At 44.9% G+C, this 25,552-nt stretch overlaps 1 protein-coding gene across 4 annotated transcripts in view; it reads right to left on the bottom strand.

Annotated features, from left to right (window-relative positions):
• HIPK2 (homeodomain interacting protein kinase 2) overlaps window positions 1-25,552 on the bottom strand; it is a 167,481-nt gene that overhangs the window by 121,948 nt on the left and 19,981 nt on the right. The window contains exon 1 of one of the 4 annotated variants that reach the window (XM_067536266.1): window positions 7,192-7,405. The exons of the other annotated variants lie outside the window; for them this stretch is intronic. Coding sequence (XP_067392367.1) covers window positions 7,192-7,285 — 94 coding nt within the window. The 5' untranslated portion in view covers window positions 7,286-7,405. Of the gene's footprint in view, window positions 1-7,191; window positions 7,406-25,552 lie in introns of those variants that run through there. 4 annotated transcript variants of the gene reach the window in all.

Below are 25,552 nucleotides of genomic sequence, written 5' to 3'. Positions count from 1 at the left end.
TGTAACACCTGAGGATGCAGGTTAAAATATGCCTCATCAGAGTCTCTGCTACCTAATTAGTTCTCTGCAGACTCTGCAACCATTTGACTTCTGGTGAGGGAAAACTGACAAGGACCTTGCATTTAGAGATGCACTCCCAGGATTTGAGAGTGCATCTATTAGCTACCATCTTAGGGATCGGAGCTGGGTAGCATGGATAATGGAAAATCATAAGAAGCGATCTCACCTTCCTTTCCTCAGTCTGCCTCAAATATTATTAAAAGGGAAGTAAAGGATGGAGGCAAGTGCATAAATCAGATTGACAAAATGGAGCTAGACTCTGGCAAGCAAATCCTCTTCAACAGACCTGTCAAGGCTGATAGCAAGACCATCACCTCTGTGGAAATCATGGAAATTATGTGGAAATCCACCAGGATGTCAAATTGCTCTTCAAACAAATGGAGATCTGAGAATCCATTGTGTCTGAGGAAGTCTCGACAACTTAACCATGAAAAGAAATAGTCTTGCCATATGTATCTTACTGAGCAAAAATGCTCTAGTGCCAGGGTAGGAAGCCACCAGCTCTTGTGATGACTTCTAGAGCTAGGCACTTAGCAGAATCCCAGGGTCAGATGAAGCTGAAGCATGGTAAACAACGAGGGGATGATAGCAGCAGAAAGCAATCAAGATCTGCAAAGGGGCGTGGAGAGTCCGACACAAGCAGCTTAGTGAAAAGAATTTTGGAAAAGCGTATGTCTGTGAAGTCAGGAACCAGTGCTACCACCAGTCCTTTGGGATTTCCAAAGTCGTAGGAGAAGAAGAGAGCCTCCCTTTGCACCGATGACATGGGAAGGGAGAATACTGCTGACCCAGACAGACTCATAACTGTGACAGACAGAAACTCGGTTTTGAAGCTTTATTGTCATATCTCTTGGATCACACTACAAAAAGGATCAATGAAGGATGTTTTGTTCAAGAGTTTCAGCTTTCAGTTTCATAATGAAAAGGCAAGGCAGGGCATGGGAGCTTAAACATTACCCAGATGGGGGATGGACAGGCAGTTTTAATTTGCAGATATCCTAAAGAGATATATCCTGTGCATAGGATTGGGAATGCAGTATTCCCTAAAGAAGCATCCTCATGTAGCACTGGCTTTCTGTGTGGCCTTGGGCAAGTCACTTAACCTCTCTGTCTCACTTTCCCATCTTCAAAAGAGGGTTAACAATACTAATCTATCTTACTGGGACGTTATGATCCTTAACTATTTTTATGGCCTAGATTAATCAAACAGAACCAGCAGGTCCCCCTCTTGATCCCTGAGTGGGGATTCATGCAAAGAAGAGCGTGCCTTTGGTTTCCACCAGAAGCTCTAGAAGAGACATGCCAGCAAAGTCTATAGAGGGGATAAACCTCTTCTTTACTGCCCTTGCCCCTTCCTCACCTAGCACTAACACATTTTTGTGCTTCTGGAGTCCTCACTGGAAGAGATGTCATGGCTACTTTTCCTCGCCACAGCCTACTCACCTGGTGACTTTCCTCCTGTAAGTACTTGCTTTCTAATGTCAGCCAGTAAAGCCCTCCCCGAATTGTAGTGAAACCACAGCACTTCAGATGTGCCACTGTCACCCGCAGGAACCCTTACTAAAGCAAGATGTGGGCAGAGTTTTCTGCAGTCCCTGTCTGAGCCTCTTACGCTCAGGAGTTTTCAGTGTTTCATTTGCAAAGAGGCCATTGCGTGACATTCAGTACTTCATTTTGTTTACGAAAGCTGCCTCTCATATCAGCCGCTAGCTGGGCTGAAAAGGTCAGTTTGCCTATTTGCGAGTCCCTCCCTTCAGTTTGTTTCCATCAGGAAATAGACCTGGTGGAGAGAGACAAGTCTCTAGGTAAGGTTAGTATGATAAACAGGAATTGGCATGGATTACTCTGCAGGGGGAAAACAGTACTTCAAGCCTGCTACACATCTCAGACAATTCGGAGAAAGAGGGAGAGTCTTTCAATTGCCACATGATCGGGGCTAACAACTGTGTCATCAACACCACTGCTAAATAAGAGCTGCTAAATACAAAGCTTTACAATCCCACACAAAGAATCTCCTGCTAAATACCGGATTTTTTGGGAAGCTAGAGAAGAGGTTAGTCACCTGGCTTTCATTTTAAATAATGAAAAAATAATGCTATACATGCACACAAAATAGACCTTTGGCTCCACAGGGAAAACACCTGTCTAAAGTGTGATTTTCCCCCTTTCCTTCCATTTCTTTAGTCTTTATCCTACATATAGCTCAGAGAAAAAAAAAATCTGTACTGTGAAAATTATGGCCAAATCCTCAGCAAGTCTCTTTTGTTTTGATTTGTCTTTTAAGGTGGCTGTTACAAGACTGTCAGAGTAGGAGATGAGAAGGGAGGGGGCTTGGAGAACTCAGAACTAAGGCTCGGGCTGAATAGCAAAGTTCAGAGTCAAAGCCAGATCCAAACATCCCCAATATTCTGGGGTTTTAGGATCCAGGATTCTGATTCTGGTCTATCTTTCCTGAAAACACAAACATCGAATCAGCTGTTCAAACAAGAGGCAGCAGCTGAAAAGAGAGCCCGACAGGAAGATTCCACATAACTAAATGATCCCCACCAAAATTCCGTCTCCCATCAGAGTGTGTTGAGAAGTTAAAAGACTGAAAGGATGGGGAGGTGAAACACTCTATGTGAGAACATTACACACTGCTACAGGCAAAGAGAACACCTTATTAATGTGTAATACAGAACATCTCAATCGTTTCCTTAAGCTGACGTAAGTGCTCTTTCTCATATACCTGCAGAGCCATGGGATTTTCCACTGCATGCAGTGACACCTCTTTTCCAAAAAGAAGTGTCAGACTGTTAAGCCAAACAGAGCAATCCCATCAGATTAACTTCTAGTCACACCCAAACACAAGGCCCCTCCCATCTCACTTGTATGTTCCTAGTGAAACTGGACCTGTATCCTTTGATGTGTACTGATGCGTTTCCAAATATCTCCACCACAGCTCTGTTTGAAATAAGTTGCTGTAGTGCATCAGTCACTTAGGGTTCAAATGTCTGACTAAGGGGGATGAACTGGATGGCCCACGAAGCTTGTTCTATTGGGGCTGGGGATGAACTACAGGAAGGATTTCAGAGCTCGGAAGAGGAAACATCCAGAAGATCAAGAAAGGATAACTGACCTAAGAAAGGATATAAGGCCTTCATGTGTGATGAAGCAGCTCAGTAAAAACTGTTCAGGGAGACTAGTAAGTTCTACCATTCAAGTCTCTGAGGGAAAAGAAAGCAGAGGAAGGGAAATCGTTAAGAGAAAGAAAATAGTAAAACCCTCCACCTGGATCTGCAGAACTCTCTGGGTGCCATAAATCTGCACACCAGGTTTCTCTTTCACGCAAGTTATATTTATTGACATATTTTCTCATTTCTGTACTGCTTAATGCCATGACAGCTAGGCCACTTCCATTACAGAAACTATTACACAAAAGAAAAGGAAGGAAGTAAAAGCAGAAAATCAAGTGTTATACAGTTTCTGCAGCTGGTCTTGAAGGTCACAAAACTCAAGCTCTGATGGGCTACCAAGGGGAGTGAATTCTAAAAGCAAGGCTCTCATCGGAGAAAGCCCTGCCGGCAGACATGGGGTATTCATACTTTATGGACCAACAGCAAGCATTTTAACTGCCTTAATGGGGTGTAGGGTGAGAGACCACCTTACAAATAAAGAGGCCCTAGATATATCAGGGCTTCCTCACCAACACTTCAAACTGCACTCAGGACGGAACAAGAAGCCAGTGCAGAGGCCTGAGTGCTACTTAAGCAATGGGCAACTGCATTCTTCACAGTTGGGAGTTTTTATGTGGTGTCCATGGGTAGAGCAGTCAAGCCTGGAGATTCATAGATTAAAAGTCCAGAAGGGTCCACTGTGATCATCTAGTCTGACCTCCTGTACAACATGGTGAAGGCATGGATGACCACTGTGAAATCCACATTGGAAAGAATTAGCCATAGTCCCCATCCATAGAAGGTGAAAGACACAACAGGCCACCACTCTCATCTGAGAGACCAGGAACAGTGATGGACCCAACATGACCCCAAGGCTGTGACCCTTTTAAACAAAAGGTGGGCATACACCATCAGCAGATGGGGCAAACACTTACCACCACCCATTCATCTAATGCTTATCCCTGCCAACAAGCAACACGTCAGTATTACCCTGCTTGAGTGGCAGCCATCTGTCTTTCATCCAGAACCCCCCTCTCTTTCAGACATTGGGTGAATAATGAAGTTGCCGAATCTAAGCTTGATGAACAACAGACAGAGAGCTAAATATAATCAGCATACTGGTGACACTGCACCCAAACTGTCCCCCAGTCTCACCCAATGGCTTCAAATAGACTTTGAAAAGGAAGAGTGACAAGACAGACTCCACTCCCACCTTTGGGAAGCCTTTTGGGAGGACCAGCCAGCACCACTCTGGGATTTTTCTGACAGGGAAGAACAAACCCACTGAAAAGCCACATCATCCTCCCCCACAAGATCCTGCAGACAGTTAACAACACTTCATATCTCAAAAGCCGCTGACAGATCTCATAAAAACTTGGACGTCCTACCTTTGCCTACTACAAGAATGACATGAGAGAGAAGCCATTGGGGGTAGTCCCATGTTTGTTGCTCTGGTGATCTTTAGAACCCAAGTAAATTTATGAAGGGGGAGATTTTCAAAAGACACTAAGGGATTTTGGGAGCTAAAGTCCCTCAACAAGACTTTCAACAAGACTTGTGCAGCCAAAACTCATGCATGCTTTTGAAAAACCTCTCCCCAACAGTGACAATCAAGGTGGACACAGACCAAGAAGAACTAAGCAACAAGAGCCAACAAGAACTCATCAAATTAGGAAGGCATTCCACTGAGAAGTGGGGTGGTCTGCACACAGTCAAAATCCCACATTCATTTTATTCCAGATCTCGTAGATGGACACTGCTTGGGTTTGGGCATCTCTCCTATCCAAGAACAGCCACACTCCTTCTTCAACCCATCCTAGGCTCATGCTGGATTGAGATGACTCACCACAGGACAAGCTGAGTCATCCAGCCAAGGCTTGAAAACATACACAAAGTTGGTCATCTCATCCATGATTAGAAGGTGGATGATGGCAGTCTTCTTAGCAACCGGTCGTGTACTAAACAGGAGGAGCTGAAGGTTGTCACCACTGCTAGTCATTACCTCATCCTGCTGAGGTAGGACCTCAGATGAAACCAACAGGACAGATAACAAGCACTGGCCACCTGGTCTGCAGCTGACAAATGGCCCTTTTCCACCTTGTCTCCCCACACCAGTCAAAACAGCTCCCCACCCTGGAAATGGTCTACTCTTCTGTCTGCCAGATCTCTGGCCACAGCTAACCTTTTCTTCACACTTTTACAAACAAGGCACCAATTAATTCAGTTTCTCCAGACTGCCACCAAATCTTTCAAGTTCAAAATACAACCTCCCTGAGTACAGAGTAATTATGACCCTTTTTGAAAGCACTGATCTGTGTTTAATTTAGAGGTCTATTGTTTTCAGAACAAAAGCGAACAGGAACCAGGGTTTTTGTACACAGAAGATGTATTTGTCTTACAGGCTCTTTTATGATTATTATAAAAGTTTTGGGAGTGAATATAATGCTCGTGAAAAAGGATGATTGCTAGAACTGGCCTGAGCGAGACACATTGGGAGCAGATGCTGTGCAACCTTCCATCCACCCCGCACGTGTCTGACAATGCACTTCAATTCTCTGCTTCAGTTCTGAACACACTACCATCATCCGGACATGCTGCACTGCCCAGTCATGACACATTGTATGACAGTTCTGTAATGGGCTCAAAGGGACCAAGGTGAAAAAGATCATATTGATTTGTGGTAGGCCTGCAAACACTTATTCACATGCTTAACGTTACTTCTCTGTGTAAAGTTAAAATCATGCATAAGTGCTTACAAAATCACGGCTTTAGATATTAAGCTCCTCGGGACAAAGATCTTTGTCTTTATCTATGTTTTGTAAAGGACTCTTTGCCTTTATGGAATGTATAGCAAAAATAGAGGGGACTCAGAGATGGATGATGAGAATGATTTAGAGCCATTGATACCCTCTCTTGTGAAGAGCTGGAAAAGATTGGGACTGTTTACTTTACAGAGAAAGAGAATAATGGGAGACAAGATGAAACTGTACAAAATAATGGATGTTTAGAGCAGGTAGTACTCTAGAGAATGTCTGTTCTCCCTGTTTCATAACAAAATAATTAAGGGATATTCAGTTGAAGAGAAATTCAAAACTAATGAAAGGAAATACTTTTTCATACAATGCACAATTGCCCTGTGAAACTCATTGCCCTAAGATATCACTGAGGCCAAGAGTTCAGTAGACCTCAAAAAAAGGAGTGGACATTTATATGGATGAGACTATCCCATATTATAATAATAAATATTAAAAGATGAACGAGTTTTGAAAGCGATATAAACCCTCAAGCTTCGTGACATAAGCGAACATCTAACTGTTGGGGGTTAGGAAGACACAGTCCACAGGGTAAGTTTAACCCATAACTGCCCACTGCAAGGTTTCTTCCTCTGAAGCATCTAGTTCTGGCCACTGTCTGAGACAGAATATTGAACTAGAAGGAGAACTGATCAGATCAGTCCCAAGCATATCTGTTGCTTCAAGTGTGTAGTTTACACTTTTGGTGATCCAAGCAGTCTGTATTAATATAACAGTTTCATTTCTAGGGTCTTTTGCTGAATGGGGCATTACATGAGCAATCTGTGGGATTTAAAATCTCCTTTTTTCCACAGTCTTTTCTGTAAACTGTTGCCACTTCCAGTTTAGGAGAGGAGGAATAAAGGATCTGCCAGCCCAGGTCAGACCATTAGTTTATTAAATTTAGATTGGTATTCTGCGTCCGGTAGTGGGCAACACCTGAAACATAGTACCCTATAATGCAACTGGCCAGCTACACATGAAGGGAATGGGAGGAGTCCCTTTCTGTCCTCCACATGTGACCATCTTAAATCTGAAACAGGAGATAATGTATCCCTTTTTAAAACAGCCCTCCACAATATAGGATTAACTCAATGATATCCCACACTAACAAACCCCCCAAGTGACTGACTTTATGTGGTATGAAGCGGAACTGTATTTCCTTTGCTTTGTTCTATATTTACCAGTCATTAGTTCACAAACAGCTTCCCTTTGGAACTTCAGAGGGACCCTCTCTCTAGTCCATCTCCAAATCACCATCTCCCTGAGCCCAGCCATCTGCAATCTGCTCTCTCTGCATCAGCAGAAAGAATCAGGATGTGCTGCATTGTACCGTCTTGTTCCCTCATGCCCTGGCAAACTCCTTTTTCCACAAGAAAGATCTCTGAGAGAAAAAAACCTGGACATCTCAGTGACTAAAAGACCCAAACTGTCAGGACAATGTTTAAGCCATTGGGAAGTTAGATGTCAAAAAGGAGCAGGTGTGACTGGGCAGCTAGACTTTTAAAGGCTTGGTGCAGAAAAGTCTTTAAGTTGTGAACATGAAATAACAATATCCTCCCTTTATCCTGACACCAAGCACAACATTTCAAAGCCAGACGCTGGAGGTGGAAACTGACAGGGAAAGTAGACTGACCCTGAAACCTCCAGATTTTATACTTTATTCCTCTACATTGTAAATAAATATGAAATGGATCCTGGCAAGATCACTAGGCCTCAAAATTGGTGGTCTCTCACTTTTGTCCATCCTTTCCAAGGTCTAGATCATTCTTTGTGTATGGGTTGTTTTTTTTAATTTCCAAACCAATGCTTCAAAGCTCTTTCTATTGTAAAAAGTCAGTGGTAGCATCTCATTTTCATAGCAGCACTACCACGAATCAATATCCAGGTCCCAGCTCTCGTGAGCAACACGGCAATAACACATCAGACCATGCAGTCTGCTGATCATAACTACAATAGCAAACCAGAGCATGCAGCTCACTACTCAAAAGCAACCTTACAATACCCTAACCGATTGTGCAACCTCTAATTCATTTGTATTGCTACAACAAGCCCGTGTTTGCAGCCTCGCGCTCCTGGGCCAGCCCCGCAACAACAAACTAATGTACACATCCCATCCCAAGGGCTGCATTTTTGCCATGTCTATCACAGGAGTCAGACGTTCCATCAGTGACGTGTTAGGTTTTAAAAATATATATCCCTGGCTTTTGACACTTGGAGATTTTTACAAGTGGCTGAGTGGGATACGGGGAAACTGTTGAATTCACCCCACTGAACATCTTAAGACCTGCCATGTTAAAACCTGGTCTGCATAGGAGCTTGTGGGAGATGGGACACTCATGACCCAGGCTACTTGTTTGTCACAGAGGATCATGGATTCAGGGATTGCTTGGGGTTTTCACAGAACACATCTTGGGTTTTATTTAGCTGCTTTCAGAGAGGTCTGCCCGATGCTGTTCCTCCTGCTGAATTTTATGGAGGCTGCGGCAGGAAAGCAGCACTGCAGAAGCAGCAATGACCTCCTAATCATGTGTCTGCACTTGCTCGTGCAGCTGTGAGGCTGAGCCAGCCGGCAGGGGTATAGCAGTTTAAATGGTTTTTAATGGTTTCCATTCTGTCCCCTACATCGTTTTTGAGCTGTTCCATGAGACCACTAGCCTATTTTCACACAGATCCCTCCAGATCATCCACTCCTATGATGATGCCTACAAGACATGTCAACTAATAATAGCCAGCCGGAGGGGAAACTGGAGACAGTTTTATATTTCTATTTTTTAAAACTATGCAAAATCTCTTAGGCCACAATCCTGCAAACACTCACAGACATGACTAACAGCACAGCACAGTAATTGCAGGATTGTGGCCTAAGAAATTAAACGAATGAACAAGTAAAGAAGAGGGGAAAAGGGTAAGTATTCACAAGACAGGGGCCTTCGACAGCAAATGCTTCAGGTCAGGGACCATGCTTGGATGATAGGATTTTGTATATCATAAGTTCGACTCTTTCACCTGTATAGTCAGTCAGACTCTGATATTGCAAACACTTACACATGTGTTTATGTTTAAGCACATGAGTTGTTTTACTGACTTCAATATGACAACTCATACACTCAGAGTTAACCACATGCATAAGTGTTTGCAGGATCAGGGCATTAGTCAGCTTCCCCTGTGTGCGCGTGGGTCTTTCACACAGCAACTGGAGAAAGAAAAACATTTACCACAAAAACTGGCAGGTGGGGCTCAGGGACAGAAGTAACACTTGAAACAACTTTAACTCCCTTTTTTAAAATTGACTAGTTTTCAACCGGATAAGTGTCCTCTAAGGAACAGAGAGGGAAAAGGCTGTGTATGCTCAGTAAAACATGTCATCCTTTAAAACTGTTAAAGAGTCATTGATTTATTCTGGAAAATTTTGAAATGCATTGTCTACAGAAATGCTGCTAATTCTGCACTTGTTACTCAAGCAAAACTCCCAGAGACACAGCAGGTGGTTTTTCCTGAGTAAAGAATGCAGGATTGGAGCTTTTGCCCTGAATTTTCTGATATTATTTTTCCCTCCCCTCATTCTTTATCACTAGTGATGTGTACAGAACACAGTCTGATTTCTGAAGAGTTCATCTGCTCCTGTTACATATTCCCCACCTGGTGTCAAAATCCTCTCTTTATGACACATCATTTCCATTGCAGCCAATTGTGATGTCACAGACAGCCCATTGTGACTTCAACTGGAAAATAAGCAGCAGGAGCAGATGAATTCTTCAGAAACAAAGATCCTGTTTTGATGTAAATAACCCTCACAGTAGGGAAAAAAAGAAGAGTCGTGCAAAGTACAGAAAGTATATGATAGATTAACAGAGTTTTTGCTTCACAGAAGGTTTTTCAGAGTTCTACACCAGATACCGAAAGGTCTTTCATTTTGTTTCCGTTCTGTTAAGAAAGCAAACTGGCTTCATAAACCTGTGGAATATGTATTTATTACCCGTTTTTAATTTTGTTTTGAAGACTGCCGTGTCTTGTCATTGTCCCAGAGTGAGCAAACACTGTTGCTGGGCAAAAGAAACAGCTCTCAGGAAATAACGTAGTGTGTGTGTTTCCAAACGCTTCATAAATCCACAGGCAGCTGGCAGTGCAGCCCAGGTTCCTGCGAGACATTTTTTTTATATAAGTCACTTACTAATGTATCTTTTTTTTTAAAAAAAACAACCACACCTCGACCCCCACCCAGAGACATACTGAAAACCAGAGATTATAATCATAACTAGGAGCAGAATTAAACTAAACAGGTATTGGTGCTAGCCTGTTGGGTGTTTATGAAAAGGACAGGAAGCAGATCCATTGCTGTCATCCCTGTGAGCTCTGACCTGACAGACAATGCACCTGGCTAGAATGCTAAGATATGAGGCAGTGAATGTCCACAAGACATTTTCAAAGAGGCAGTAATGAAATGATATCTCCCACGCCAGGCCAAGCCCAAGGTAGGTAACATACAACATTAGGATTTGGATCTTCAAAGAGGGCAAACTCCCTCCCTGCCTTTCAACTTCAGTCTTCAGCCTCTGGAATTTTATTAGCTCTTCCAAGGGCAACAAGAAAGGAGGAAAACACCCTCCACACTTACGATGCCCCACATCCGTTAGGACTGAACTTCTTACAATAAGCTCTTGGTGACAGAATCCATAGCCTGTAGTAATGGTGTGACACACAGGAGTGTTACAACAAAGGACAGAGAATACCCTACTGACTCTAGGGACTACTGTTACACACTCTGCCCAGATCCTCAAAGGGGTTTAGAAGATTAATTCCCATTTAAATCAATGGGAGTTAGATGCCTAAATACCTTTGAGGATCTGGGCCTCTGTTTCTAAATCTGAGTTCTTCAGGCTGATGGGCTTGCTGCTGTCATCCAGAGGGAAGGCCAGTCCCTTCAGCAGCCTTCACTCAAAAATCCAGCATGGCACTGCATCTTTAACTCTGCGAAAGGCACAGGCTTGTGAATGACCTTGGGTTTCCCTCTCCTGGACAAATGGAGATCAGGTATTTAGAGTGACCCATTCACACAGAGTCACTGCATACCTGAGGCATAGGGGATAGAAATCACCACTTTTCGACTCCAAAATAACCAAGCTTCCACCTGGTGAGCTAAAAAAGCAGTTCTGCTACCTTAAGACTTAGGTGGTCAATGAAGTAACATATTCTTAACTAGTTTCATTCCAGCAGAGGGCAACAATTCACAGACACACAACCCCACTCGCTATCTCCCCTCACAGAGCAGACCCACATGGTCTCCGGTAAGAAGTATTCTACCAGATATCTCCTTCCCTCTTCTTCATCTCCAGTGGTTGTACGATGAAGAGGAATGGTCCCACATCTCTCCTGTGAGCCAAATGATTGGGGAGGGATGGGGCACTGTTAGAAAAGAACCACCAGAGTTCTCTTGAAGTGGGCCACTAGACAACCAGCTTCCACTACTGCATAGTAGTCCTTCCCACACCAATAACCATTTGTTTTGTTTCTTAGTGGGACCAAACATGGAAACCATGAAGTAAAGTAGTCCAATGACTACCAATGGAGGCATGGCACTCGGTCATAGGCCCTGAATGATGAGTGAGATATTGTGATGCAGTGTCTCGGTGTTCTCTCTAAATATCCAGGTCTACGTAAAGTTCCTAATACACTGAGAAAATTTCAGAGGCCTGTGGAAAGCAGGGTATGTGGTTTGTTATTCCACTAGTAAAGGGCCTTCCTTCTAATTGCCAGAACAATGTGACATATCAAGTGACATTCAGAAGCCACAATGGGACATTCTCAAGGTCAATGAGCTCAAACCTGTGCCTGCTTTTATCCCCGTAGATGAGTTTGCAAAGTCTACATAATTCTTTCAGTGTGTGCAAGGGTGGGCATATGAAAAGGGGTTCCCACTAAAAAATACTGGTATTGTTGGCTGAAGAGCAAAATCCAAGTCAGCAGCCTAATGCTCATGAGTAACCTGACAATAACAAACCATTGTGTGCAGCCCAACAACTACCATAACAAACCTGTGTGCGAATTCACATGGAAAGGAAGAAGGAAAGGTTTCTGCAGAGAAACCAATTTAATTTACAAACTGCTGTTATAAACAATGAGAGAGAGGAAAATATACAAATTACCTGGATGGCGTCTTCCTATGAAAAAGAATAAAGTTTGCATGATTTTGCTCTCTGAAAACTGCAGTTCCCAGTATACTGGTAACAAGTAAACGGAAATGTAGTTTATGCACAAATGTTTTGGGGAAAAGTGACTGTGACATTGCCAGATGACCACAGTCAGAAGAGGCCCTGGTAGTTTTTTGAGTTTACTTTTTAAATGGTGAATGGATTTTAGTGATTATGGATGCGAGGAACTAATAAATCCAGTTTGATTCATAATGTAGGCAGAGGTTGTGCAACCTTCCTATACACATACAGCGCTGCAATGCATCTCAGTCTTGAACTGCAGCACTTGAAGGCCTGGGTATCCATACAACTGTACCAATGCATGTACAGTAGCATCCCCTGCTCTTCCACTCCTAACCTGGCACAGAGTTTTATACTGACCTGCTATTCCAGTACTAAGCCAACCAATTTACCACCCTATGTGGTGCTTTTGTGACATGGACAAACATCCACTAAAGCAGCGATACTCAGACTGAAGCTCAGGAGCCGCAAGTGGCTCTTTAATGTGTCTCCTGCAGGTCATTGCACACATGATATTAAAACACTGTGTGATTTAATTATTAACCAATAGAAGTTATTCACCATTCAGATTGCTTTTACTATGTTATTAACCAATTGTAGAGTACTTGGTCAGTCATTTTGTTGTGAGAATAATATATATATATATAGTAAATGAAACAATGAATTCACACTACTGTGGCTCTTTTGGGTAATGTTGATCGCTAATTTGGTTCCTGAGCCACTGAAGTCTGAGTATCACTGCCCTAAAGAGTATGATCAAGCCATCTAACTTTTCATTTGTGACATGATCATAATTTGAGCTAAAACCTCTAGGGTTTAGAGGCTAATGCACTAATTCATGTGCCATTTAGTCCCCTAGGGAGGCAGGATCTGGGGGAAGAAACCAAAATTCTGTACTCCCTGGATAAAACTCAAGCTTTCATTCCTAGAACATCCATAGCAAATAGCTACATTTCTGATCTTGTCCTGACTTAAAATAATGATCAAATGTAGTGATTAGGGCCATTACTGTATAATGCTGTCGAATAATTTTGGAAAGGCAGCACAAACTAAATAATCCCCATAAGAAAAAAAAAAAAGCATCCCTTTTTTTTTATTCCATCCTCTAATTTGCCCCCGTATGGGGGCATGTGTATGCAAAATCTTAATCTCTTGGTGCAAGAGGTTCACCAAGAATATTTTGCTGTAGAGCGGCGGTGTCAAACTCATTTGCTGTGGCGGGCCAGATTTGAATGAAATGTACTGCAAGTGGGCCATACATACCATAAATCGAAATCCTAGGCACAACCATTTCTATGTAGTAGTATATTTTATTTGCTAGATATAAGTGATATAAAAACTGCAGTAAATTCACTTCTACAACTACTACTATTTTACGATTAACAGAATCGATTGATGATTAAGAATTATAGTACTGCGCGATGCCCCAAGACCACCCTGTTCCTCTCCCGCCTTTGGGAGCGCTGTGTCTCGTGCACACAGCGCTCCACACGCTGCTGCCAGAGTACACAGAACTCATGGCAGTGCGTGACGCTGTGACATCTCGCGGCGTTGTACCCTCTGGCGGCAGCGCGCGCTGTTGCGAGATCTCATGGCGTTGTACCCTTTGGCGGCAGCGGGTGACACCGCCAGAGAGTACAACGCCGCGAGACCAGGGGCCGGACCAAAAAGGTTGGCGGGCCGGATGTAGAGGCTGAAGGCCTAAGATATCCCTTCTGTTTCCTGATCCAAAAGGAACACCTGTTTACTCATTCTTGTGTCCATGATATATATATATATATATTACACACAAAAACTATATTAAAGGAACATTACTAAGATTGAAAGTCAAGCACTCGCATGCTAGGAAATGCCAGAATTAAGTTGTCCTGTCTAACCTTAATTCAGTCCTCTTGTGTTTCTGCATAACGACATAGTCTTTAATGACATGATCACATGGGAATCTCCTTTCTCTTCCTGCAGTCCCGTTTTATTCTTTACACACCCTCCAACTTCTGCAACAAATGAGGCAGGGGTCCTACAGACAACAGTTTCCTTCACCACATCCTGATTCCATGTTGTACCACCTCTCACCCATGTTTTCCCATTCCCACTGGCTCCCAGTCTTCTTCCCTAGACTCCTTGTTCAAATTCAGCGTCCGCCTCCCCTGCTCCTCGTCCCAGGCTCTTTGCTCAGCCAGTCCCAGCTCTCCCGCTGCACCTTGGTTCCTTGTCAGATCTGTCTCCCATTCCCCCATCTCCTTCTCCCCACGCCACTGGTTCTCAGTTTCAGTTTTCTTGTCCAGCCAGTCCCAGTCACCTCTAGGTCCTCATCTGATCTCATTGCCCCCCTCCCATTTCCCTTCCTGGCTCCTAGACCTAGTTTATTTGTCCAGCCAATCAGAGTCCCCCCAGGCTCCCAGGTGCCTTGTCCAACCAGTCCCAGTCTCCTCCCTAGACAAATGTTGAGGTCCAGTTACCCTCTCTCCATCCCCTATCCCCATCTGCCTCCTGTCACAGCCTGTCTTCCCCACTTGGCTCCTTGTCCCAGTCTACTTCCTTTACCTCCCTGGCAGTTCCAGCTCTTCTCCCCTCTGCGTTTGAGGCAAGCAGATTCATCCATGCTGCCTGGGTGCCAACAGAAGGATCATTTACGGAACGGGAGAGACAGGTTCCCTGCTCTCAGTTCAGGTGCCTGGATCCAGACCCAGCGTGGTAAAGAGCAGCCCAGAACTGCAATTGCAGGGAAAGTCTGGCCTAGCCCCACGCTGGAGCATGCTCTGTAGAGATGGAATCTTTAGGGTAATTTAGTTGCTAAAGTCTAAGTCTCTACTGAACATGTTCAATCTGCAGATTTTTAAAGGCTTATAATTTGGCCAAATTTAAGTGGATTATCATGGGGACAGCACAAGGCAAATCCCTGACATAAAAGCTACCCTGCTACCATATTTCAAGACCCTGCTCCAAAGTATGGAGGCACTACAGCTTCCCCAAGAAAAGGTTTCCAGAATTTTTGAACATGGGGAAAACAACTTATTTTTCTCTAGCCTCATTCTCTGGAACAGCCGAACTATTTTGGTTGAAATCTCCCCAGAAAAATCAGCCTGAGGCAGACACTTGGCATGTAGAATTTGAGCCCAGATGATTACAGTTTGGCAAGGTTATAAGCATCTGTAAAGCAAGGTCTTATAATGGGAAGTGTTGGGCAACCTTAATAAAAGGCGGCTTTACCAGCCCTGCCTATAAATAATATAAATAGATATGTAAAAGTTTCCTTCATATACTGTGTTATCCAGTTACAGAAGAAGCCACGCATGCCAGATGTTACACAAACATAATGAAGCCCAACTTCGATGCAAATTGCAGATAAAGCTCCATTTTATTTCCTGGTTCTGTTCAGATAAACAAGATTCATTTATTTCTAATCTTAATGCACAGTAACTCAATTCTGAACAGCAGCTCCTGCTTACAGTATTAACTCTGTCTAGCCTCCTGTTCTGTTTGTAAGAGAAAGGAAGTTAAATAAAAAGCATTGTGGATACCATGGTGATGAGTGCAGAAAGAAAGAAAAAAGAAAGCAAGATGATCCCAGGTGTCAGTGTTCCAAATTACTGTTAGTACTACTTTATTAGAAGCATAAAATCCAGCCTTGCTACTGTCTATCAAGTGTGTGTGAGACTCAGAGATGGAGTGAGATAAGAGTGCTAGCAAGGGAACTGGTGGAGGAGCCAATTCACTTTATGAATAAGCAAGGTCTATCCCTAAAATAATTCCTGATGATTCCTCTTGCCACCCAAGTTATATTCCTGGTGAACGACGTTATGTGCTGCTCTTCTCCCCCCACCGCCCCTCGCAACCATTCATGCCACACACACACCCTTAGATGAACGCATGCATAGTTTCTGTGTCCTGTTCCGAGACCTCACTCCATATTCCTGCATCACAGCTACAGTCAAATCTCCTGGCTCCGCTAACACTGACTAATGTATTATTTTTAATTACAGGGGGATTTAGAGCAGTGCAATACAGTGCTCTCTTTTATTATACTCGCTGTTTCTACTGGATCTGGGTATCCACTACATACAAAGTTGCATATTACACAAATAACACTGCACATTAGCTAAATCTGTCTCTAGAAATAGGATTAGACCAAGACACAAATCTTCCCCATTCCTCAAGTATAAATTAATATCTTCACAAAGTAAGATATCTATATTAATTGAAAAAAACGCCAAAACCCACAGAGCAAATTTCTGTAAGAGACGAACAGGTTTTTCTTATTTTGCTTAATAAAGAAAACAGCTGGTCTGAGGAATCAGGTCAATCAGTGTCTGGAAAAAGCCCTATCGAAGCTGCTATATAAACTAGTTTTTCAAGCCACGTGAGACATGCTAATTTTGGGAAGTCAGCAGCCCATGCTGAGAGAACCTGTTCCCTCCTGCTTCTGTCCTGTTCAGGTTGGTGGAGTATATTTAATGATGGAAGAAAGTGGTACTTGAGCTGTCTGGTAAATAGGTAAGGCACAAGGCTTTGAAGGAGCACAGAACAGGTTACATAATATACTTGGGCCTAAATTTTCAAATGTGGCTAGTGATGTTAAAACTAAGGCACTCCAAATCACTAGTCACATTTAAGCCTGAGCTTTTATCTAGGATTTTTTATCCAGAGATCTCAAAACTCTTTCCAAAGAAAGGTGAGAATCATTATCCCCATTTTACAGATGCGGAAACTGAGGTACAGGGACGTGAAATGGCTTGCCCAAGGTAACACAGCAGGTCAGTGGCCACGTTGGGAATAACATCCATGTGTCCTGATTCCCAGTCCAGGACCCTCTCCATTAAAATAAGTATTCTCTCCCCCCATAAAAAAGTAGAGGGGACGAAACTGGAAGGTGCCTGGAAGGTGCCTGCAGGGGCTCAGATCTGGGGTGGAGGGGCTGAGCCCCCTCCAGATCTAACCACCCACCGTCAATGTTCATCGGCCTGTCTTACTCTCAAGAGCCTCAGGGGTCTACATCACGATGCCCACCCTTCTGGGCCGCACACAGCTCCTTTCACTAACATCCCCTCTGCGTCAGCTGGAGGGGGCTCATGACCGAGCAGTGCAGAACGCCCCCTTTTTCTCTCTCCCCATACATGTGCGTCTTCTCTGGAGACTCACCGGGCCATTTTTGCTAACTACAAATATATATATTTATATGTGAATTTAGCACGTTAGCTGAACGACTTAGATTGTAAGATTCTGAGGCAGGAACTGCCTCACTGTGCGTTTGCAGGGGCACCTCGCACAACCCACATCCTGGCTGGAGACTAGGCCCTCCTGTAATACAAGTTCTAGTAATATCTCTTCTCCAGAACAAGTACAGCATGTGTAATGGCTGTGCAAACTGCCTTCACACTGCCCTGCCCATCTGCTTCCGCCTCGACATCCAGGACTATCTCTAAGGGTAAGATTGTGGATATCATATCTTCATATCTTTTCAGCTGGCCTGAAAGGTACTCACTAGTACGGCTTGTGTGGACACCTGTCCATTGGAAGCGGGCTGAAGACACACCACAATTCACTGAACATACTGTAGGCCACCAAATAGCCATTAGCTGGTATCAGCTTTGATCAGCAGTACCAGCCTGAACTGGTCATCTAGAGGTGAAAGACCACTCTTCCATATTAACATTTCATTTAGGGATGCTGGCTCATGCAGAATGACCCAGCTCTGGGACAAAGACTTTGGGGGCTGATTTGTGACTCCACACACCTTCCTTCTCTTCTTAACGTTTTGTTTCAATTGAGAAACCAAAGAAGGAGTTTTACATCTGTATTTATCATTCACCCTCCCATGGTAGGTTGGGCAAAGTTACAGACATTAGCCAGCAATTCCTGCTGTTTCCTCAGACTCCCCGACGCTTGTACACCAACTGACCCACCTCCCTTTATATTGCATCAGGTTTCCCCCTGTGGAAAATTGTTCCGTTTGCAATATATGGATGATTGCAGACATGCACTCCAGCTACATCCAGGTAGAGCACAGCTGAATGTACATGGGGCATCCGGCCGTTCCATGATACCAGTGCAACGCTGAAGGCCTGGGACAGCGTGATAGGGGTGAAGGATAGGGTGACTGCTGAACCCAGATTTCATGGGATACCCCACTTTTCACAATTTATGCCGTAAGACTAGCTTTGCAGGACGTTAAAGCATCCTGAGCGGAGTTCATATAGGGCATTATGTCACAAGGTTATGCCACTACATTTGGAAGCAGTGAAATGTCACCAACAGCCCAGTCCTGGGGATAGTGCACCAGATTGGGACTCAGGAGACCTGGATTCTACTCTTGGCTCTGCCACTGACTAGCTCAGTGACCTTGAGCAAGTCACTTCACCTCTGTGAGTCTGTGTTACCCCTTCCACCTTTTGTCTGTCTTGTCTATTTACACAGCAAGCTGTCCAGGGCAGAGACCGTCTCTCGCTCTGTCTGTGTTTAGTGCCTGACGTAGCAGGACCCCAATCTCAATTGGGGTATCTAGGCACTAATGTAATATAAATAAAAATAATACCAGTGTGAGTCAATGCAATATCATGGCATCATGTGACAACGTCATCAGATCATGCTGGAACATCTGTGACCAGGTGGCCTCACAAAAGACAACCACTAGCACCACTCCCTGCCACACTCATAGGAGTCCTCACCATACTACTGGTAGTCAGGCAAGTGGTTCCATTGACCTGCCTGCATTTTTCCTGGCATAAGCCAATGCTTTCCATTGTGTATTCACACAAGCACCGAGTTCGCGACACACACCTTTCCAACACACAGCTTAGTGACACCCGTGGGACACAGCCCTACCTCTTTTATTGAACACACAAAAGTATTTCTCAGCCTCGCCGTTATAGAGACTTCCCTCTCGCTGTGAGCACTAATTCCTAGCATTGCTAATGGGAATGACACGCTAAGGGGGCAGTGAGAACTTTTGTTGGCAGGGTGCAAGAATATTGGGGAGTCCGAGTCCATTCCTCATTCCACTTTTAAAGCCCCCGTACTCCCATTCCCTCTTGTTTACTTCCCGGCTACCCATTCCAGGAGAACGTTCTGCAGCACTGTGTAGGGAGACATAAAAAGAACCCACCAGTTCCACTTCCACCCTTTCCCTTTCCTTAAGCGTCTCGGAATGCCTGGATGTTTTATAATAAATCCCCACTGAGCATCCCATTAACGCTTACCTTGTTGAGCCCTCCCTCCCTCTCTCTCTCTCTCTCCTAAAGAACAGATAAAACCAAGCTAAGATGGAGGGAAACATGGATCAAAAATGAGCAACTGGAATCAAATTGGCAGAATAAAAGTCAGATAAAGGAGTGAGTCGGTTACTTTTTCCAGCTTTCTTTTACAAACTGTTACATCCTCTGTTATTTGTGCTGTCGTCATTTATGGACAGTAGACGCTTACTTCTCCCTTGCTAATCTCCTCTTGCTTATTCATACCATGAGGTCATATGCCTCTGCTGGTCACATCACATTAAATCACACAGCTCGCCCTTTGAGGTCTGAATTAAAAACCCATCTTGGATCACCAGAGAAATTGAATTGGATGGTGTCATCCCCCATTTGTGCACGTCGCAAAACCACAACATAACCCAGAGCAGACATCAGTCTGTGGCTCAAGAAATGCCCAGGCCTGGAAGCCCAGCCAGGAGCAGGGCTGCATATCGGGACTGAAGTGCTTTGGCAGAGCAATGAAGGCTTCCCATGTCCTGAAGCAGCATCAGGACTGGCTGGACGGTGCTGAAGTGCATTCGTGAGGGCTGGTGATGTGATCAGGACTGGAAGAGCAGGGCAGAGCCGTGTGTCTGAAGGAGAAGGGGGCGCCTGGACTGGAACAGCAGGGAGTGCTGCGGGTCAGATGAGTGTTGAGATACACAGCGAGCACGGGAGTGGGGGCAGGAAATGCTGCAGGCCATTCCCCACTGAGGTGCATTGGTCCTGCTGTGTGGGGAGTGTCATGTAGCGCACCCATTGTGGGAGGTGGTGAAATCCAGAGCCTTTTGATTTCACAGTGCCAATGAACTGAAAACTAACCTCAAAGAAAGCTCCTTTTTCCTAAGACATTTATAATCCATCCCCATTTGGAGTAAGGAACAAGGAAAACAGTGGGGGGAAAAAAGAAATGGCCTTCACGCAGCCCCTCCCGGATGGGGGTGCCTCATGCACAGCTGGCTTTGAAAGCCCACGGCTGCTTCTTCCACAAAGAGAGCCTTGAGCGTATAACTGATGGCTGGTGCTCAGAAGTCTGTCACTGCGTCTTTTCCCCACAGAGAAGGGGGCTATTCATGACCCCTGCTACAATCACTCAGGGTTGGCATGTGGGATCTTGGAAACGGGTCTCCTGATGTTTAAGGGGACCTCAGACCAGTTTGCGGAGGGGACGTGTGTCCTTAAGGGTAGCAGGGTCACCACAAGCTCCTTCCCAGCCACCACTGAGCAGCCAATGTGGCCTGTAGCTACAAGGAGCGGGGGACTCGGGAAGCAGCTCAACGTTGTGAGAGACCAGCCTGGTCTGGTGCAGTGGTTCTCAGCCTTTTGGGGCTCTGGATGCATTTATAAATGTTGATGGTTTGTCGTGACCCAGTAAATAGATGGGGGAGAGAGGCGAAGGGGTCGGGTCCTGCCCCTGAGGGTGGGCTGACCTGACACAACCCAGTAAATTGGCCAGGGGGGGTTAGGCCCTGTCCCTAGGTGGGTAAGGAGAGGCCCTCTGGAGGGTTGAGTCCTGCCCCTGGGGAGTGGGTTCTGTGGGAGGAGTTTGCAGAGCCGTCTCCACAGCAGCGGCTGCTGCAGCTCTGGTCCCATGGGGCTGGCTGGGATCGGCTCCCCACTCCAGGCATTGTGACTTCTGGGGTCGCAGAGCTGCTCAGGTTTGGCCCAGGCCCCCTGATGTGGGACCATCCAGGCCAAATTTGTGTGAATGGCTTTGTGACCTGACAGGACATGGTCACAGCCCCATTCACTCAAATTCTGGCCTGGCCGGCCCTGCATTGTCATGATGGAGGGGCAGCTGGGCCAAACCTGAGCTGTGCTGTGACCCCACACCCCAGCCCACAACACGCAGAGCAAGGACCCATGGTCAGCCAGCCCCGTGGGGCTGGAGCTGCAGGAGCTGCTGTGCAATTCCCACAGGTCGAGAAACTCTGGTCTAGTAGACTAAGCATGATACTGATTCAGTCCATGGATTTGGTGTAGACCAAAGTTTTCAGAAGTGGCCACTGTTTTTGCAGTGGTGAGTTTTTGAGAGTTCCCACCCAAGCACTGAAGCTTCCAGAACCAGTGATGATGGTTTACAATATTGGTCTCAATGTTACAAGCAGCTCAGCTCCACTCTTGCAGCACAAGGCTGGTGGCAGGCTGAAGATCCCTCTCTCTTCCTTATGTGACATGAATCACTGAAAGTTCGGTAAGTGTCCCGAAGAATCACTCTGCAGACCCAGTGCCGAGCGCTGAGATCACGGGTGAGCAGAGTTGGTTCCTTTTTGTAAGGGATGGGGACAAAAAAATTGTAGGCCCACCACAAAATGCTGAGGCCAGTTTTGGCATTGCCTCTCTCAGCAATGACCTCCTCTAGCCATTTAAAGAGCAGCCTGGGCCAGGCTCCAATGTTAGCCCCAGCCAATCCTCTCCAGCCAGAAAGCTGGTAGTCAACATGTGGGATACGGAAGTTGTGGGAGGAAGACAGTTGTACATTGGAGTGGGGCTGAATGAGGGAGAAATCTAAGGGCTGTGACAGTGAAAGGAATGTAGAGACCCCTCCTTCCTCACTGGGAAAAAAAAGACAGAGGAATGATGTGGCTGGAATGAATCATAAAATATTATAGCTCACCATTTATTTTCATATCCTCTCTCTAATGCTTGAGTAATGCTAACAGTGGAATTCTTATGGCATCCATGGCATCCCGGCAAACACCAAGTGAATTACTTCGTAGAAGGGCTACGGGCTAGGGCACTGAACAGCACATTCATTACAAGGGATTGGATGATGAACAGCAGTTCCCAAATTCCTCCTTCCCAACGCTAGAGACATTGAGATGCAATTTGAAGAGAGACAAAGTGAGACAAAGAGAAAAAGTTTTGACTCAACATATTGAAATAGCACTGGCTGTCACTGCCTCCCACTGGGTCTTGTATTAGCTGATATCACCTCCTCACATCTCTTCACACCCAGCCGCAGGTGCTAAAAGGGGTGTCAGGAAAGCCACCAGTGTGGCAAGAAAGCATGGCAGGAAGTCTCACCCCCCAATAATCACAAGTACATTGGCCGCAAAACTGGAGATGAGATAAACCTACCACTTGAGTTTTCCATCTCCCTTCTCTTTGTACACAGCGTCTGGGGAAGAGACGTGATGCTGGGACAACGAGATGAAAAATAACAAGTGGGATTTCGCCCTGATTTTTAAGTTGTCATTTTTTTAAGATGGGGAAGATGGAAGATTTTTAAGATGGGATAGATGGAAGTTTTTTGACTGACAGCTCTGGGAGCGAAAGTCCTCTCCCTCCAAAAGCATAGGTCGGGGGCGGTACAAGTTTCCTCCACACCCTTTTGCCAATGCATTGCAGTTACATGCTGGAGGGACTCCTTCCAAAAGTGAAAGGGACGTTCAATCCTAGATATCTCTGCAGGGACTGCCAAACAAAGTGCCAACTGTATTCTTGCTTCCTGTGACGCAGACACCTGCCCACCAGCGTGTGGGTGAGACCACAAAACTCATTACACATAGGCCACCAAATGGTAGTAATTTTTGGTTACTACCAAGGTAGGATGAATTTGAACTGCAGACTTAGAACTGTAAGGCTCCATATTCTCACACCCCTGAACCACCTATTCCCCTCTGCTTTTTTCTGATAACACATAAAAGACAAAAACTCACAGATCTATATTTCCTGGAGGTTCCAAAATCCTCATCCTCACCCCAAAATAATGTGCAAATTAGAAACTGAAAGCCTCCCTTGACCAAATTTTATCAAAATAAGTCCAAACTAAATTCTTTTCTAAAGTCAAAGTACAGTTGGGGAAAAGAGAAATCTCCTTAGCACTGGAACGAAATGCACTTGTGCAAACAGGATTCAGGATTTACATCCATCTTCTTGCCTCCAGTCTGTGTTTTGCTCTTAGCCTTGGTTTATAAAGGTTAAGAATCAAAGTCAACAATCCTCTATGATCCCTTCTCCAGTTCTAGACACGCAGTACAAAATCCTGCAAGATGCTTGTGGCCCTCAACTCCCACAGACTTTGATGAGATTTTAGGGTATTCAGGATGTCACAAGAGGCTGTCAGCAGCTTGCAGGCTCATCCCCCTACATGTGTGCACACCTGTCCAAATATACACAGACGTGCATGTATACATGCACTCCCACACATTCCTAAAATTATAAACCAGCCTCCCAAGCAACTCAACAGTCATTCTGCACACCTTTTGCCTCCGTTCTCCGAAGCTAGGCCTGCTGGGTTTCTCTTCCATGTGTTCCTCCTGAAGCAATAGCCCAAGTTTCTATAGGTGAAGAACCTTTAAAGTGAAGTAAATTAATTGATACAGGCCCCCAAAGCCCTCGGAAACAAGACGAACAGGAAGGACCAGATCCTCAGCTAATGGAAAGAGGTGCAGACCTCGCTGGGCTCCAGATCTGAGGACGTGGCCTAAATGCTGCAGCCAATTTTCCTTTGCTGAAAAATTCAGAGAAAGAAAGAAAGAAATGATGAGCCCAAGCCTGTGGTGATTATCAATAAGATGAAGAGTGCTTGGTGCCAGCAACGGGCTGAGCCTTGTATTCTCACAGACAAGCAACGGCAGCCCCTGGCACCGCAGGGTCGGGAGATGTGACTGCACTTGTGCCAGATGAAGGGGGTGACTGTGCAAAGAGCAGCTGTAGAGGGAGAGGTAGGCATGAAAGGGGAGTCAGGGGCTGCCTCTGTTGGAGCCCCCTTGCATCAGCAGCGCTGCCTTTAGAAGGCTGGCTTCCTTGCAGGAAGGGAATCCGCAGGGGTGTTATTTGCTACCAGCAACTAGCTGTGTCCGTTGCAAACGCTAGCAGAAGGAAGCAATTGGAATGGGGAGACAGAGAGAGAGAAAGAGAGGTTCACTGTGAAGATAAATATAGTAACATACATAGCTAGATCTATGTAGATAGGCTGGATAATAGGATTAGGAGGAATCTGATTGGCTAATCATAGAATCATAGACATGGAAGGGACCTTGAGAGGTCATGAAGTCCAGCCCCCTGCTCTGAGGCAAGACCAAGTAAACTTAGACCACTCCTGACAGGTTTTTGTCCAACCTGTTCTTAGAAATCTCTCTTGGAAGCCTATTCCAGAGCTTAACTACCCTGACAGCTAGAGTTTCCTAATATCTGACCTAAATATCCCTTGCGGCATATTAAGCCCATTATTTCTTGTCTTTCCTCCAGTGGGCATGAAGAACAAATGAGTACCGTCCTCCTCATTACAGCCCTTAACCTATTTGAAGACTGTTATCAGGTCTCCCTCGGTCTTCTTTTCTCAAGACTAAACATGCCCAGTTTTTTTACCCTTTCCTCATAGGTCAAGTTTTCTAAACCTCTGGACTCTCTCCAATTTGTCCACATCTTTCCTAAAGTGTGGCACCCAGAATAAAACACAGTAGTCCATCTGAAGCCTCACCAGTGCTGGGTAGAGTGGGACAATTATCTTTCGTGTCTTACATATGACAATTCCGCTAATACTCCCCAGAATGATATTAGCCTTTTTTACAACTGCATCAGATTGTTAACTCATTCAATTTGTGATCCACTGTAACTTCCACGTCCTTTTCTGCAGTACTACCACCTAGCCAGTCATTCCCCATTTTGTAGCTGTGCATTTGATTTTTCCTTACCAAGTGTAGTACTTTGCACTTGTCTGTCTTGAATTTTATCTTGTTGATTTCAGACCAATTCTCCAATTTGTCCAGGTCATTTTGAATTCTAATCCTGTCCTTGAAAATGCATGCAACCTCTCCCAGCTTGCTGTCATCCATAAATGTTATACTCATATTCTCCACTCCATTACCCAAGTCATTAATGAAAATATTGAATAGTATCAGATGCAGGAGTGATCTCTGTGGGACTTCACTAGATATTCCCTCCCAGTTTGACAGCAAACCATTGATATCTACTCTTTGAGGACAGTCTCTCAGCCAGCACTAACCAGTGCTTTGAAATGCAACAGTCAAAACTCGTTAGCCACCGTTAATCGCCTATAACATTTAAAAATGCCAAACTCAAAAGCAGAGACTTGGAGACATGAGCTTTTACAGGAATCCCCACACTTCTCAGAAGGTTGATAACATTCTGACTTCCAA

The sequence above is a fragment of the Emydura macquarii genome, unplaced genomic scaffold (assembly GCF_026122565.2).
Source record: "Emydura macquarii macquarii isolate MOO-44397 ecotype Brisbane River unplaced genomic scaffold, CSIRO-AGI_Emac_v2 contig_3530, whole genome shotgun sequence".
NCBI lineage: Eukaryota > Metazoa > Chordata > Testudines > Chelidae > Emydura > Emydura macquarii.
The sequence above is the reverse complement of the archived record's forward strand: the minus strand, read 5'-3'. Positions and strand labels throughout refer to the sequence as shown.